The following is a 17,519-nucleotide window of genomic DNA, read 5'->3' on the forward strand; positions in this document are numbered from 1 at the left end:
AGCCTGGATAATCTAATGGGGACAATTTCTTCCCTATATAAACTGACAATGAGGTTTGTGGATTATCTAATGTAAGCAGGACATTATTTCTCAAAAGACACTTTGCTTTTGAAAGTCATTTTTCAAAGCTGGGAAAAGCTCCCAGCAATTTGTAAAGCACACATTACATTTAATTTATCTCCATTGTACTTGGGTCGAGGCAGAAATCCAGAGACAAATATCGCAAAATATGAGCAAATTACAAAAACTATCTGCATTGATGTCACTTGAGAAAAGTGAGAAAATATGTTTTTGTGAACAGGTCATCAAAGACTGCTACAATAGGAGGGATTTGATCTTGTTCTACTGTTGGCCAATAAGTGACTTTAATGTCTCTATTGTTTTTTGTTTGTTTTGTTTTTTCATTTGATTTTGAGAGAGAGAGAGAGAGAGAGAGAGAGAGAGAGAGAGAGAGAGAGAGAGAGAGAGAGAGAGAACTGGCAAATTCAGTAAACTTTGACCTCTTTCACAAAAATGTGAGGATGCACATTTTCACTTTAGCCATTTCTACTCTATTCGGAAGTAGATATTGTAGGTCATGGCCTAGATTCAAGCTGAACATCTTGTGTGAATGTTTTTTTAGCCTGGGCTGTCTGAGGCAGCAGGGACTTCAGCATGTGCTCTCTACCAGTTAAACCATGTGAGTGATTGCAGACTCATTGCCACTGCCACTAAAAACAATAGTGCAGAGCTGATATTGGGGACAGCCCTCTTCCAGAGGTTTTATTAGACTGAGACAAAGGCTGCCATACTGTAATCACTGCCATTCAAATGTTAACCAATCATTCTTTTTTTATTTTGTTAGACTTGATTATCCTTCAGCGACCTATAGGGTTTTTAAGCATTGAGATCTCATCAGTGAACATCAGGGAAATCAAGCTTCCCGTCCTCCCCAGAGAGACTAGACTAACAGAAGAGCAGAGCCGAGCTGAGCCGAGCTGAACAGAGCACCGCAAGCCTCGTGACTGACTCTGCCTCCCAACCGCCTTTCTGTCATGTTGCAGCCGTCAGCAGCAGCTGGCTTTAAAATGCATTCTGGATTTGGTTTATGAATTTCCAGCCTGCTGAACAGATGCCAGACTTTTGCGCGTCCCTTGGGCTCCTGTCTGTTAGCAGCACATCTCTGCTGTGTGTTTTCCAAGCTCGGGCACAATCACAGACTGGATTGTGGATCAACAGGAAGCCTGATGCAACACAAACACTTGTAAAGAGAGAGACATTTTCTTCAGCTGAGACCAAGGAAGGGTTATGATTGGCAGTATTCTGATATTTTCTTATATTGCACAATGCTGCTGTTTCTTTTAAATTAGGTCCTCTTTAACATGTCACATTTCCTGAATATTAATATCCAAATGGATGCATTTTTTAAGGATTTCCTAATTTTTTTGTCTTGTTTTTTAAATTACCAGATACACATTCAGTAAAGATCTTAAAATCATCCCAAATTGTGTGATTTTTTTTGTGTCAGCATCAAAGACAGGGAATGTCTTGTTGCGCGAATGGGCCTAGGTAATTCCCCTCCACCAGTCCTTTTCTAAGGTCACAGCATTCAGTATAGGAGACAACATTGATACAAGCTATCTACCTGAAAATACCACCCATATTAGTATTCTGCTGGCGGACGTTGCCCTCCACTGTGAATGCTACCAGAAAATACTGTTCACCTCAGCCTTGGCAAAGGATCATTTCTACAATGTCCCAAATTCTAGCATCATCAACATTAGGGATGTCCCGATCAGGTTTTTTTGCCCTCAAGTCCGAGTCCGAGTCATTTGATTTTGAGTATCTACTGATACCGAGTCCCAATCCGATACTATCGGACTACTATAATAATTCAACTTTATAATACCTCCAGACTCTAGATATATATATATATATATATATATATATATATATATATATATATATATATGGATGTATCTATACAGTAGGTTTACATGTATGTTTTGGCCATCAGTTGTAATTTTCCAACTTCCCCTCTGACTGTGTTTTACATCAGTTTGGCATGACAGATGGCTCTGAATACTATGATACCCTTGTGGCTCTGCACACAGTCATTGCTGGTAAACTGTTCAAATGTACAGACTGAACTGGGTTGTAGGTGGAAGTAAACAATCTGCCATTACTGCAGTGGCATCTGCCCCAAAACACTAATATATGTGAAGGAATTTACTTTAAGTTAACTTTAACTGCTTTTGAGCAGCTTTTTGCTAAGAAATATGTCTGGAAGATCCTGAGTGACATGTAGCATAGTAATCAAAATGCCATTAAAATGAAGGTAGTTATCTAAAAAACTGAATGTTCTCAACCAACTGTAGACAGCTAGAAATCATTTTACCTGCTGGGCTGTGCTGTAATCAGCTGCTCAAAACCATACATTTTAAGTTCTAAAAAAAACATGAATTGCAAAATCCGAAAGTCTCTGCTCCATTAAACTTCACTTCAATTTGCAGCTGAAGATGAGCTGCCTGCCGGTGGTGAGTCATAAAGTCTGTGTCACCGTGACGACCCATATATGTTTTGCTAGCAGGGTATTTTCTGCATGTTTCCTGGCTGGAATTATAAAATTTTTATGTGATGATGTAATGATTTAGATTGCAAGTAATGTGGCTGGGGGTTGGTAATGTGACTTTTCTAACCAATTTCACTCTGTTTTGAATATTAATGAATATTCTCTCACATGAACACAGGCTACCTTCATCTGTCAAAGATGGCAATTTTACATGCAATCACATTTAAAGCTGGTGATTGGATTTTTATTACATGAAATGCATTTTGGAAGTAGTTCACTTCTCTCCTTAAGTTTGGATTTACACAGGCTTGTACTTTAGACCTTTTATCCAACCAAATCATTTCTTATTCAGTTGCTCATCTTTTGTACTGATGATCCAAACGAGAGACTTTCATGCCCATCCAAGCCTATGTTTGTAATGTCATAATGAAACTGTTTACATGTATACATAAACATATATACAAGATGATAAAGAATTTACATGTAAAACATTAAATCAAGCTAAACATACCTGACTTTAACTAGGTTTATCATTAGCTATTTTTCAAACTGCTATGAATAATACAATAATAAATATGATCCAAAATCTACATCTTATTCCAAAAAGCTTTTATGAAGGCGTTACGAAGTTAACGTGACAGCTCATTTCTGTCTGGCTGCTGATTGGTCAACTGAACGTGCAGTTGCTCTCCCCGACTCAGTGAACACAGTTAGTCCAGAGAACTACAACCACATGAGAATGCACGTTCATATTTATTATTGTATTATTCATAGCAGTTTGAAAAATAGCTAATGATAAACCTAGTTAAAGTCAGGTATGTTTAGCTTGATTTAATGTTAATGCATATTTACCGAGTAATATTTGCGACTCGCTTCAAGAGAGAAGAAAGAGGTCTGCCCAAAAAGTTGCTAGAGGGCTCTTAAAAGTCCTAAATCTAAGGTGGCACAATCTAACATTGTCTATGCAGAAGATTACTTTTTTTTTACTTTTACAACCCTGGACTCCCAAAATAATTCCACCAAACTCTCTTTGGATTTCTCATTCTTGGCTGAAATTGCAACACTCCCATAGCTTTAAATAATGATCTAGACACATCAATCATGTGTGATGTGTCAAACAGCAGATCAGCAACAATCACCGTCTACACAAAACTTAAATCATGACATCTTGGCAGCTTCAAATGAGTTCAAACGAAGTAACATTATCACAGACCCAAGCTAGCTACATGCTACACAGGAAAACCAAAGAAATTCAGCATCATCCAGTCGCTTAGTGTTAAACCGTTTTGAACAACAGCAGCAGATGGCAGAGAGGGACGTCATTCTTCAGGTTGCCTGCTGCCACATTTGTTTTTCATATGAATGTCTTTCATCTGCATTTTGCCAACAATTAATTGTTTTCACACCTACAGCAATATCATAACCACCAGTACACTTTTCTGCAAACACATGCGTAAAGGTGCATACACACACTTAACCATACACACACACAGACACATGTTAAACCAAGCTGTTGCACACACAGACACTTAGTCAGAATCTATCAGCGTTGCCTGGCATTAGTCACAGCTTTGTTCCCTGTCTTTTCCCTTTGTGATTGAGATGGCTAAGGATAGACGGGCCAGACACAGAACCATCCCACCGGGACACTGAACAATGATGACAGATGAATACCTGCTAGCGACAATCAAAGTGCTCTTTCATCATCACAAATTCAATTTGGGAGATGGACGTTTGCCCCCCTGACACACGCGTTTCCACAGCATTAAAGTCAAGCTTCAATCTGTCATGTTGAGGCTGCAAATGTGATGCTAATGTGAACACGAGTTGTATGAGTTGTTCAGTGGAGACTTAACGTCACTTCTTTGGCCGCCTGTTTTTGTGTTAATATTTGTAATGAGTCAATTAGTGGAAGTGACAATGGAAAGGATTTGGAACAGGTGTTGGTGCTGATATGCAAAAGTAGTGTACCTTCTCTTGCATTCATCTCATTTCCCTTTTTTCCCCCCTCTCATTTTTTGTTTCCTTCTATATTATCTTTCTCTCTTATCCCCCTTTTCTTTTTGACCCCTTTCCTTCCATTCTCTCCTATCTAATTCTTACGCTGTCCCTGTTCCTTTTCCTTCTCCTCCAGGGAGTGGTGGCTGCAGAGAAGACTAGAGGTGGTCAGCTCCTCGAGGAGCCAAAGATGTTGCCTTTCCAAGCGAACACCTTCAGCCTCCAGGTGTCCATTCAAGATGTTCCCCAGTTCCTGTGGAGCATCAAACCCTTTACCACGTGTCAGGTAACCATGGCAGAGATATTAAATGAAAACAGAGATCCGATACTAAAGTGCTAATTGGCAAGATCCTGTTTTTGATGCTAAGAGGTCATAACTATGGTGTTTGTGTCCTGCTTTTCCCATGGGTCACCGGTCGAACAAACTATGTGAGGGGTGCTGTGTTGTGTTAGTTAGAGATTCTCCAGTTGGCCCAATTTACTTTGTGTATTGTAGGATGTATTTTTCTGTAACTTTAATATGGTACCACTCTCTAATAAGGCACTCGTGAAGAGCAAGATAATTCTTAATTTAAATTTCACACACAGTTCAACTTCGTTCTTCCAAATCAGTATACCAACAATTTTCATTATATTAACAGGCAGTATACTTTCTTTAATAAATGATTAAAAACAGACATAATTTTCTGTAAAATAATCATATTTAGATTGTTTTCAATTAGTAAAGGGTTATAATCGTCTTACTTTCTTTTTTTTTTTAAAGATAATTTTTTGGGCTTTTCCGCCTTTAATGGATAGGACAGCTAGGTGAGAAAGGGGAGAGAGAGAGGGGGGAAGACATGCAGGAAATCTTCACAGGTCGGACTCGAACCCTGGACCTCTGCGTCGAGGCATAAGCCTCTCAGTATATGTGCGCCTGCTCTACCCACTGAACCAACCCGGCCACAATAATCGTCTTACTTTCTAATAAGTTATCAAGTCTGCATTTATAAATATTATGTAGTCGTTAGTATGGTCTTTTTCATTTGAAAAAATACGTAGATCTATCATTGGGCTAATTCCGAATTCAATTTTAATAACTTATTTTACAAATAACTGATTCAGCAGTAGATTGTTAGGAGACAGTTATTATTATTGTAGGGGACAAATGTGCTACGCTATGGCGAACACTTTCAGAAAGAGTGTCAAAGTGTCCTATTTTATAGCATTTTCAGGTTCATACTTGTATTTTGTGTTTGTACTAGAACATGTTTACATGCTGTAATGTTAAAAAAAATGTTTTCTCATACTGCCCATGGCTGCTGCACCTGTTACGTTAGGCCGGCACATACGGGTACTTTGCTAAATGTCAAGGCTGCGCCCCCTTTTGGGGGATAGAAAACAGATGCTCCCATAGAAGATAATGCAATTTGACATATGTTTGGATCATAATTTTGACAAATGTGCACAGATTTATTTCATGTTAAACAAATGTTTGTTTTATACACATGTCTAATGTTTATTTTGTGACCTTGCCTGAACTTGAGAGTTCACGATACCTTAATAAATTAAGGTTGATCGCTGTCATGACCCCTCAGTCTTCCCCCGTATCAGTGGATCAATGACCCAACACGGTGGCCACATACTGCTTATGTGGAAATACATATCTGATTAAATCACTGTTGTTAGGCTGAGTGTCATCTGTAATTATTATAAACAAGTGTTCAATCTATAGGCTGAGATTTAGTTGGAGACGACAGTCTGATGCTGCTATAACTGTTAGCAGCCTCCCACACAAGCTAACGTTAGCTATCCATCAGTAGTAACTGTCACCAGCATCATTTACCACACTAACTGAGTCACTATTCACTTATCTTATGAGCCTCATAAATCAATGTGAAAGTCTTGATTAACCTTGCTACACAACAGCTTTTCGGCATTTTCCTGTTTCTCTCCTGATGTGACAGCGCGATTCTTTTCCTTGGCGATGCCGGTCTTGTCTATAGCTTGGAACCAAAGCCCATCTATCAGGATCTATTTTAGGACATTGCAGCAGGACAAATTGGAGATCAGGGTTTTGGGATGTATTGTTGGTGCAACCAACTACTCAGCAACTTTTGGACACTAATAGAATATAGCAGCACTTTCTACAGTAAAAAATCACAGATAAAGGTTTTTAAACCAAATACTACATAACCAGAAATGTTTCAGGAGTAATGTGACCCGGAATTGGGGAGAATTTAACAACACTGGAAGCCAAGATTACATATTTTACTGTTAGCATGTAGCTACATGCGACAAAACACCGCAGTAGCTAAAAAAAACCCACTCCAGTCCTGCCTACCTGGAGTAGATGACCAATCATAGAAGGCCGGCTTAGAGTTGCGTGACACTTAGCCGAGAGTAGAAAAAAATTCTTGAAACCGGAGCGTTTAGAACAGTTGGAAATCTGAACGTTTTAGCTCATGGGATTTCTTTAAAATACATTTACCTCATTATTTGAATTTTTGGGCACGTTTAACATGAAAATCCAGCATTATAACATTGTATATATGACAGAAAACACGGAAAAGCATAATATGTCCACTTTAAGCAAGATACTGAATCCCTAACCACAACTGACGTGTTGTAAAGCGAAGGCTTTAAGTAGGCGGTAGACTACAAAAACACTATATAAATGCAGTCCATTTACCAAATAGAACCAATCACAATGTTTGTTTACAATACATTCCGGGTAGAATACCCCTGCGTCACGTGCATACAATTTAGCAGCGTTGAGCAAACAGCGGCGAGTTATTTCAATTGTGCATATGTATACATATCATTCAACTGAAATACATGTTTGATGCTTTCATATGTCATTAATAACAACACTTTCACTAACGAGACATAATTTACCTTTTGGGCCAGTGACTTAAGAAAAAATGACAGCTTGAGTTTATCCACAACTACCCCGTTGAAATCCCCCCAGTAGACAGAAATATAACAACAACCACATGTTGATAAGTGGCATTGGCAATGGCCTGAGTAGTGTAGTAAATATTAATAATACTAAATATTAATAATAGGCTCAATTTGAGCATATATAGTTGAAATACAAAAAAATAATAAATGAAATGTGAATGGTTTATAGAGAAAGATTAATATCTCTACAATCCACAGAAAGGGAAAGGACAGGGAAGTGAAAGGACAGTCAACGAGAGAGAGAGAGAGAACAAGAGAGAGAGAGAGAGAGCTGCAAGCCACAGACAGCTGTTTCTACACGCCTCCCCCTGCTGATTTTGACAGTTCAAAAATATTATATTATATTAGTATTAGTATATAGTATATATTAGTATTAGTATAGTATTATTATACTATAACATGTAAAAAGTCCTAAGAAATCCAAGTGGTGGAAAGTATTGAAAAATACTTAAATCAGTGATGCCAATTTCCCATTACAGCCCATGTTATGGTGAAACACAGTAGATAGGGAAATATTTTAACTAACAGATATCTCTGTGAAACGTCCCCAGTTGATTACTTACATTAAGACAATACATTTTTTTTTACAAGTTTTCTGAACTTGTGTGTTTAATTATGCAAATGAGGCATTGTCTAATTAAATATGTGCTGATTTGCATAAATAATGGTGTTTCAGTATTTTTCAACTTGGACCCTATTTTCCCATGCATGGTGTCTAAGTGACTAATGTGAACCAAAATCTTTGAAATCTGTGGTCCAGTATTGAGTGAGAACGCTGTAACCAGCAGCCATGAAGAAAATGCACACTGTCAGTTTGCGTCCACTAAAAGTGCTGTTTTTGCCACTGACAGGTTCAGATTATTATTCTAAGTGTCTGACAACATTATGAAAAGGATCCCTACAGAGATAGACCTTTTTGTTAAAGAGTAAGATCCTTTTTGTTTAACATTAAACAGCCCCGAAATCACCATCACCAAACCCACCAGACTCCACTCAAATCTGTCTGAAAATGAAATGAAAAACTGGTTTTGACTCACTTCATATGTGTTTGTGTGCACCATGTTGTGCTTTAAAACTGCTCTTCTAACGTGCATCCTGCTGTCAGCCCACATTCAGAGAATTACAACGATGGACGTGACTTGAGATTAATAGCTTTGTGTTTGTTTTGCTTGCAGGAGCATTAAAATGCAAACAGTATGAGATCGAACGCACCGCAGCAGCCAGTGAATGCTGTTTTGTATCTGTCGTCATTTGCAGAACAGCTGAGCTGTGTCCCCACTGTACGCTGTTATTGCTTAAAGATCTGAATGCAGGGCGAAAGCTCTGTTTCAAAGACACCCACCCTCTCCAAGACCTTATTTATGAGGGCCTCGGAATGGCAGGCAGGCACCGTGAACCTGCTTTGGTGGAGCAGGTGTAGAATAATAGCGAGCGTAGTGCCATACATCAAGTCAGCTTTTAGTGCTAAAGAGCATCCAAGCTTTCGACGTCCATCACCTCCCCCTCCCCTTCCCCCTCCCCCTCCCCCCATCGCTCCCAGACTCTATTATCTGCTGCTGTGAGCTGCACTGGGCAGCCAAGATCAAAGCCACAAGGGTTAAGTCATCAGTATCCACACTGGCCGCCGCTTTTAATGCCACGGTCTTCACTAAGAATCGTTTGCAGGTCACTTTAATATGGCAGAGACGGAGTCTAGCAGAGGTCAAGGACGTTTCCCCACAGATGTGCCCGCTCTCTTAAAATTAATTATACATCAAAGGCAGTCTTTTCCCTGTTCCCTGTATTCCCACATATATAGCTTACAGTACGCTCGAAAGCTGCTTTTGCAATCAGAGTTACTGTCCAAGGGGAGCTGTATTTGTAAATGGATAACAATAGTTATTTCCATGCATAAATATATCAAGCCATGGAATTATTGAGACTTCAAAGCCAACTCTTATCTTTTTATCTTGCCGGGTGTAAGTGGCTGTGCATGTGCCAGCGTGGTCCCATGTAGAACGGGGAGCTGAGTCATCTCATTTAGAGCATATGTTAACACTGCTGTGTACTGTGTTATGTTTCTGATGTCCCTCTTTTTTTTCTGCCTGCTCAGGAGTTTTCCTTCCCCCAAGTGTGGTGCAGTAACCAGCAGCCCCTGCACTGTGCCTTCTCTCTGGAGAGATACAGCCCTGCCACCACCCAGCTCTCCTGCAAAATCAGCGTGCGCCAGGTCAAAGGCCAAGAGCAGATTCTGCAGGTGTACACAGCTGTGGCCGAGGTGAGGCTCTTGAGCTGCAGGGGGATGTTTCACTTTCTCGCTCAACCTTTATGTAACCTTCCTGGAGTGTGTCCATTGACAGCAGGGCCAGCTCTCCTGAGCTTGCATTATGTAATAATAGAGCGAGGAGGACAATCTTACTTTCTTTTTTTCTTCACAGATTTATGCTAAACACAGACAACAAAGATCCAGCTGTTCACCACATTACCTGCACATATTTTTTTACTTTTATTCGCCCAGGGAGACAAGCAAATAGCAAAGAGCAAATAGCCTGCATCACATTCACATGCATTAACACCTGGGAGCTGCCCAGTGTAACAGCAGTCTTCTGTCAGCCGCTGAGCAGCTCCACTGGAGCAGCTAGGAGTTAGAAATCCTCACTCAAGAGCACCTTGACAGTAGTTGTTAAGCCAGAAGAGAGTGTTACTCATTGATTTTACCCTACTGCTTTTTCACAACCAGTCACAAACATACTTGTCCTACCTCAAGGCCACCAACACTATTTAAACTCATTGTATTGCAGTCAGACGCAGGTGAAATATTATTTGCAATTACTTTTTATGGTTTTACCTTCATGATTAGTTAGGGTTTGACAGGTAGGAAGAAGAAATAAAAGTGTTTATAGGAGCTGTGAGTAGATTTCAAATCATCACCACACACACACACACACACACACACACACACACACACACACACACATACACACAGAGTACAGTAAACAGACATGACCATTTCGAGGAGAGAGTCTATACTGTGTTTTATACTCTGGGTCACCAGGTTGGAACAATACAATTTTCATTAAGTTTCTATCACAGCACACATTTTAACCAAATTTCTAGAAAATTGGCTAAAGAAAATGTGAATGAATCTGGGTTGCTGTTAAACATTAGGAGTTGGTTCATTAAGATAAACAGTTGATGGCATTAATTCTCCAGTTGGGTGCCATTAAATCAGTGAAGAAGAGGAAACAAAGAAGAGCTCCAGTCGAACCTCAAGCAATGGAAAACTTGATGGAAATATGCCATTTATATTTGTCCCTTGTATTCATTTTAGGGCGTTTTCACACCTGTAGTTTGTTTGCGTTGGTGAGTTTGTAAACTTGGAGCGATTTGCCCTCGGTTCGGTTTGGTTTCACACCTGGAAAAATCCAAGCGTACCAAAATGTGCCATTACAAATCACGCAAGAACGTCCACTCCTCTTATTGATCGGATGTGTCTGGGGGCGGGAGCAAGAAAGTAAATACAGGAAGAAGGTCCTGTATTCTGGACTTGTGCATATTTTTTGCATCTCTGTGGTCAAACCAACTCATTTCATTAAAATGATGACATTGTTTCACAAGAGACGTTACTACATCTGCTCTGGTCACCAAGACTTCGCTCTGCTCTGCCGGCGTCTGTCTCCAATTTTAGCGGCAGCTGGTTTGACCACGGAGATGCGAGTGACAGACAGCAAGCTTGACCGCTGTCTATTTATGTGATAGAAACACTGCAGGTTGCTACACTTTGCTGCTCTGCTGCATCGCAGATTGCTAAACACACCTGACTACAGGAGACATTAGCTCAGACTTGCGGAGTATATATAGTTGGTGCGGTTCAAGGTCGGATCACGTTCTCACCGCAAATGAACCGCTCCAGAGTTTGATTGAAAGCGTACCGAGACCACCTCTTCAAGCAGGTCTCGGTATGCTTGTTTGGTCCGCTTTTGGTGCGCACCCGAGTGCGAATGCCGCGTTCTCACCTGCCCTGACGAACCGCACCAGCAGGACAAACAAACTCTAGTGCGATTGAACCGAACTAAACGAGGCAGGTGTGAAAGCGCCCTAAGAAACGTCACAGTCTTCTATCAGTCCACAGAGACCTATAGTGTAAAATGTTTGTGGCAATGTTTCCATGTTTTTTCCTGAATTCCCAGTGTTTCCACCCAGGGTATTTCTTGTGCAAATTGAAATTTGTGAAATTGTTTAGGGCTGTCACTTTTTTAAATAATCAAGGTCAAACTAATTTAAAGTGATTTATTTGAATTACAACACAACCCACATAACCTAAACTATATTTTTTCCACCTATGGTGTTGAATCCAAAATGCTTCTTCACATTACTTCTCAGATTGTTTGCTGTAATGGCTATCAGTTCAGCATGGCCTGCAGTAAGCTAGACTAATAATAATTATTATAAGGCTAATTATAATTATTATTTTTTTATTTTAATTTAATCATTAATATAAATAAAATTCAATGTATTGCAGATGATGAAATCTTGCATATTTATTTCTTGCAACAAATAAAAAAGTTATTTAGGCAGAGTCCAGGAAGTCATACTGTATATATAGTGTTTAATGTTTTAACATTTTTTAAGGTTTTTATACACATGCAAAATGAAATTATATTGGTGGGATGTCTAAGTTTGAATCTGATCCAAATCGTACCATACCTATCATTATCCTGGTATTCTGCAGATAAACCTAGTAACCCCCACTAAAAATAAAATCTTTTGAATTTGACATTTTGCATGCAGATGAGCCAGATGTCACACTGTTACATACAACCCTGTCATTGTGTTTATTTGTCCTAATGACAGACAGATGACTTCATGTTCACAAACAAAAATAGACATGTTTGACTTTCACATGTTTAACTGTTACTGTAAATGCCACAGCCACCTTAGCAATTTTACCACGCCCACCCCCAACTACCCTGTTCCAAATTGGGTACTGAACTGTTCTGATCTGAATGTAAACTGAACACAGCCTCTGGTGACCCAAAGGAGCACACTCCAAAAATGTAAAGCCACATTATAAGCCCACATGGTGGTGCGTTTGATCATCAAAAGAAACAATTTGGGGAGGTGTATTGCTTTAATTCTTTTTAGAAATGCCTGCGCTAACCGCACTATTAGTGGCTACCAGATGTATTTTCCTTTGTCGTATTTTTTTTTTACAGTCTATGCACTGATGTTTTGAAATGTTAAACATACCTGCCCAGGAAACCCCATTCATCTGGCTCCCCAAGCTGGTTAAAACAAGCACAAAGCAACATTTGTAAATCCTATCTGACTCTGGTCTGATTCTAGTCTGTTTCTGTTCTGTTCTTCCAGACTGAAAAGGAGTCAGTTCCATTTTTTATGCAGACAGACTGCACCATCACGTCCCAGACGGGGCCCAAGGCCTTTAAAATCCCTGTGTCCATCCGCCAGAGGATCTGTGCCACCTTTGACACTGCCAACGCCAAGGGCAAGGACTGGCAACTCTTAGCCCAGAAGCTCCACTTAGATCGGTGAGTGTATGATGTGCATCCTCCCTGAGAGGCAGGACTCATATTTAATTGTAAAGCACATAAGTGATTGTGTTGTCTATTGAATGTTGTGGCTTATGTGCATTGTGGTTTTGTACTAGCCTTGTTACACAATTTCCTTGAAAATAAAAATGTTATTAATCACATGTAATTATTAAATGGAAATATGCATTTATTATGAGACACCATACTAATATTTAATCCATCCAGTTGTTGTCTTCGGTTGGTCTGATCTTTTGGCAGCTATAACCTCCTGTTAAGTGCATGATTCATGAAACCCTGGTATCTAAGAGTCCTTTGGGATTCCAAATTATCCAGATAAGCTTTCCTCTCCAAGTTGGGTGGCTTTGAACTGAGCCTGATGTGACCAATGGCTGCAGCCTTATATGTTGCTTGTTTTGTTTTTTCTCTTGTAAAGCACCAAGGCGCAGCAGTGAAACACTGCCCCCAACTGGATTCAATGCTACATGATACATAAAGACATTGCACTGGCATAGCAACAATTTTGGCAGCACCTGTTAATTAAATTCAAACCACTGGACTGTGTTTGCCAGTAATTACTGATCATTTGTGATGGTACTATTTTCTTTATATTTTTGATAGTCTAAAAGGTCTTAAGAAACCTTTTGTTTTACCTGCATAAAGAACTAGATGTTTTTTGTTTAAAGCACCAAGACAATTTGTGTTAAATTAATTTTCAGTTACAGATAGTTACAGACAGTACATTTTCTATAATAAAATGCAAGTTAAGATTAAGGTTTGGGTTTCGTTTAGTTAGTGGTTAGTAGTTGATTTAGGAATTTATAGTGAGGATAATAATGTGGATAACTGTTCTTTATAGAGTGCATTCTCTAATTAGGTATACATTCTAATATATATCATTTTAATAACATGTTTTCCATTTTGCACAGGATAATGGAGCCATTGTACAAAATACAGCACAAGGGTCTTGGTTACTCGACACCTAGGACCTCCCAAAAGCCTAAAAAACTAATGTTTGGGGTCTCAAACACCAATTATTTTGCATTTATCTACACTGTAATGTTTTTCTCTTTTTTGCAGTAGTTGAAATGTTTAATTTTATCGGTAATAAAACAAATTGTAATACCATTTACAGAATGTAATTGTAATGGTGGTATTTAAAAATCAAATCACTTAATCACCCATCTGGCCTAAATCACTCTTAAAGACATTAAAGATATTGCTTCCATAGTAGAAACTAGAGGTCGACCGATATGGGTTTTCTCTGGCCGATGCCGATGCCGATCTTTAGAAATCAGGGTCAGCCGATTGCCGATTAATGCTGCTGATTTATTTTGGCCGATATTTGGCTGATATGTGCTTGTTTTTAAACCTCTATTTGAAAGATAAAATGTAACACTAATATACACAGAATTTCTCAACAAAAACATTTATTGAACACTTCACCAATCTACACTTGTAGCCTACACTGTAAGAAATGATTCTGTGGTCATGTAGATTTGAATTAATGTATTAGGTAAAATATATTCAGTATGATTGTGTTTTTGATTTTGAGGCAAATATTTAATTAAATTTCAAATAAAAATGTTTGGAATAAAATCCAACCATTGTAGTTAAATAAAACACAAGCATTATATTTATCTAATCCCAAATAGAGAGAATATTGAGTTAATTCAAATCAATGTAATCAGGCTAATTTTAATTGAAAAGCACTTCCTGTCAACCTAGCTAGCTAGCAGCTATAATGTTACCCAGCATGCCGTTCGGCTGTGTAAATTTGTAGGCTAAATGTAAAATTATTAGTGTTAGAAATTGTTAGTCACAAATAGTTGTGTGCTATGGTGTTTTATCCTATTAAAGAGAGTTAGTTGTGGGTTAATTGTCGTTGTAAATTTACAACCATGAGTGAGAAGGGTACGAAGTTAACAGAGCTCCCGTTCTGAAGTCACTTGCAGATCAATTTGGCCGTAGCGTTCCCTGCGGCATTGCACCGGTATTATGGTATGTGAAAAATTCATATCATATGGGAAATTAATATCCGTATACCGGTATACTGCCCAGCACTACTACAATGAGTTGAAAGCACAAAAGTGAATTGCTATTAAAATTCTTATTTGAGTATTTGTTAAGTTCTGTACTTTCTGGGCCATAGATTAGTTATTCTTAAGAAAGAATATTTGGATTTAATTCATTGCATTGATTAAATTCAAATCGATGTACAGATTAATGTAGATGATTATTACTCAATTATATATCATTGATATGTAGAATTAAATACATTTTTATTAGTACTATTTACACATTAGGGAGTTTATCTTTTTCAAATCAATTCAATATTTTTGTTTAGGTTATAATTAATTCTGTACTGTTTTCTATTCGAATATACTCATATTAAATGGATAACTATTATGGGTCTCATTTAATTCATATTTACTCAATACCAAACCATGTGAAATTTAATTTATAATATTGCTTGTAATCTGTTGCCTCATTTTTATTGAGTAGATATGGTGTATCTTTTCTTACAGTGTATACTTCATTTAAAAATGTATAATGTAAAAACATACTGTAGCCTATATTGTATAAATAATGTATGAAAAATATATAAAATAAACGAAACAGGTAAGAAGAAAATAAACATTGTCAAATAAACCTTTCAATGAAAAAATAAAGTTTAGTGCACTTATCAGCATTTATTAAACTTCTGAGAATACAAATCTGCTTCACAGAAAGTGTCATATTATTAATCTCAACACTATTTCCTCCTAACTCCTGTTGAATCACATAAGACTAGGGCTATCTAAAGTCAATTCTTGTTCACCTTGTTTGTTAGATCATTGTTCATTTTAAGTGTTTTATCTGTGTTTTGGGGACCCTACTGTTAGCCTAGCTACATGTCCTGTTACACTCATTAGGATCTTATCTGAGCACATTTCTGTCATTCAAACAACTCTTAGTTGTAATTTAAAACTCATCCAGCCAATTTAATAAAATTAAGGGTTTTATTCGTGCTCGAGTCCATAGATGCAGTTAATGGATAGCCTACAGGAACGGAGAACTGAAGGCTCTGTTAGCAACGATTAGCTCCGTTAGCGGTTAGCTCCAGTTAACTCCGTTATAGGAATGGATGAGACTGCCACGGACAGGGGTAACAACCAGACTCTGATAAATGATTTTCGGGGAGCTTCCACAGCGGTGTGGCCGTTTTGTACGGTTTTATTAGTACAGTTAATCCCAAGGCAAGAACACCAGCAACATGCTACTGCTAACGGTAACGTCAGAGCCTGAAGTGGCTGCACGAGACACACTGCGCAAGAATTCACGAGGGGAGGGGCTGGAGGCAGCTGGTCTGGGCGCGCTGTAAAAAATGTCGCCTATTCATGTTTTTGCAGATGCGCCTGCTTATTAATCGGCTTGATATTGGCCGATGCCGATTATGTAAAAAAATTGCCAAAAATCGGCCGATTAATCGGCCGGCAGATTAATCGGTCGACCTCTAGTAGAAACGATATAGCACCATCTCTGACGACAGACACATTTGTAAGGTTTGAGGATATACATGGTCATATCGCCAATCCCTACGAGCCACATAGCTGGAGCTATTCCTGTTAGCATGTATATAGTCTATAACCACAACGTTCCACTTCTGGGATTGCTCCGTTGCCGCCGGAAATTCCGCCGGATTTCACTCTTTTCGGTCGGATGTCCAGTACCTTCCGCTTTCTTTGTGTTGGAATTTTAACCTCTGGTGGATTTATGAGGACTATTGTTAACTGCTCCTCAGATCTTTGCAGGTTAAATCCAGACAGCTAGCTAAACTATCTGTCCAATCTGAGTTTTCTGTTGCACAACTTAAACAACTTTTGAACGTGCAAATGGTTCCACCAAAACTTTCTTTCCAAGGACTATTTTACAGCGGCACTGTGGCTCTGCCTGGTGGTTAGCACCACCCATGACGATTGTGATTGGTTTAAAGAAATGCCAATAAACCAGAGCACGTTTTTCTCCCAGCCTGGAATGCTGTGTGGACTAGCCTGACCCTCCTCCGCAGTGCTGTGGAGGAAGGTCTGGCAAAGCGAGACTAGCAAGTATATAATACCGGCACAACCACCATATCCAGGCCAGGCCCAACCAGAGCGCTAGAAGCAAATAATGCAAATGGTCTAGGACAACATACACTCACATTTAGTCAGTAGATATTTCTTGCATTTCTGACCTGTTTTATAATTTCTTCAGGGGAAATATGTTAAATATGGTGTTGCTGTAAAGCTAATTTAATAAATTTTCTCCAATGAGCCACACTGTTGCACTGGGTGATATGTCCTTCATTACCATGAACACACCCAGTTTATAACATAAAATAGTTTATTTTCTTTGGCCCCATTTGCACGGGACTAGAATTATGTAGGGACCTCGTGATTTAGAAATGACTCCCATCTATGTTTTGAGTAGTGCATTTGCACACGATAAGCAAATTTTCTTTTTTACACAAATTTAAT

The 17,519-nt window shown here is 38.8% G+C and overlaps 1 protein-coding gene across 1 annotated transcript in view; it reads left to right on the plus strand.

The window, feature by feature from the left end:
* unc5db (unc-5 netrin receptor Db) overlaps window positions 1-17,519 on the plus strand; it is a 335,673-nt gene that overhangs the window by 316,693 nt on the left and 1,461 nt on the right. The window contains 3 exon segments of the mRNA XM_031296590.2: window positions 4,686-4,835; window positions 9,585-9,749; window positions 12,842-13,020. Of these exon segments, the coding sequence (XP_031152450.2) occupies window positions 4,686-4,835; window positions 9,585-9,749; window positions 12,842-13,020 (494 nt within the window).

This window comes from Sander lucioperca, chromosome 2 (assembly GCF_008315115.2).
Source record: "Sander lucioperca isolate FBNREF2018 chromosome 2, SLUC_FBN_1.2, whole genome shotgun sequence".
Lineage (NCBI taxonomy): Eukaryota > Metazoa > Chordata > Actinopteri > Perciformes > Percidae > Sander > Sander lucioperca.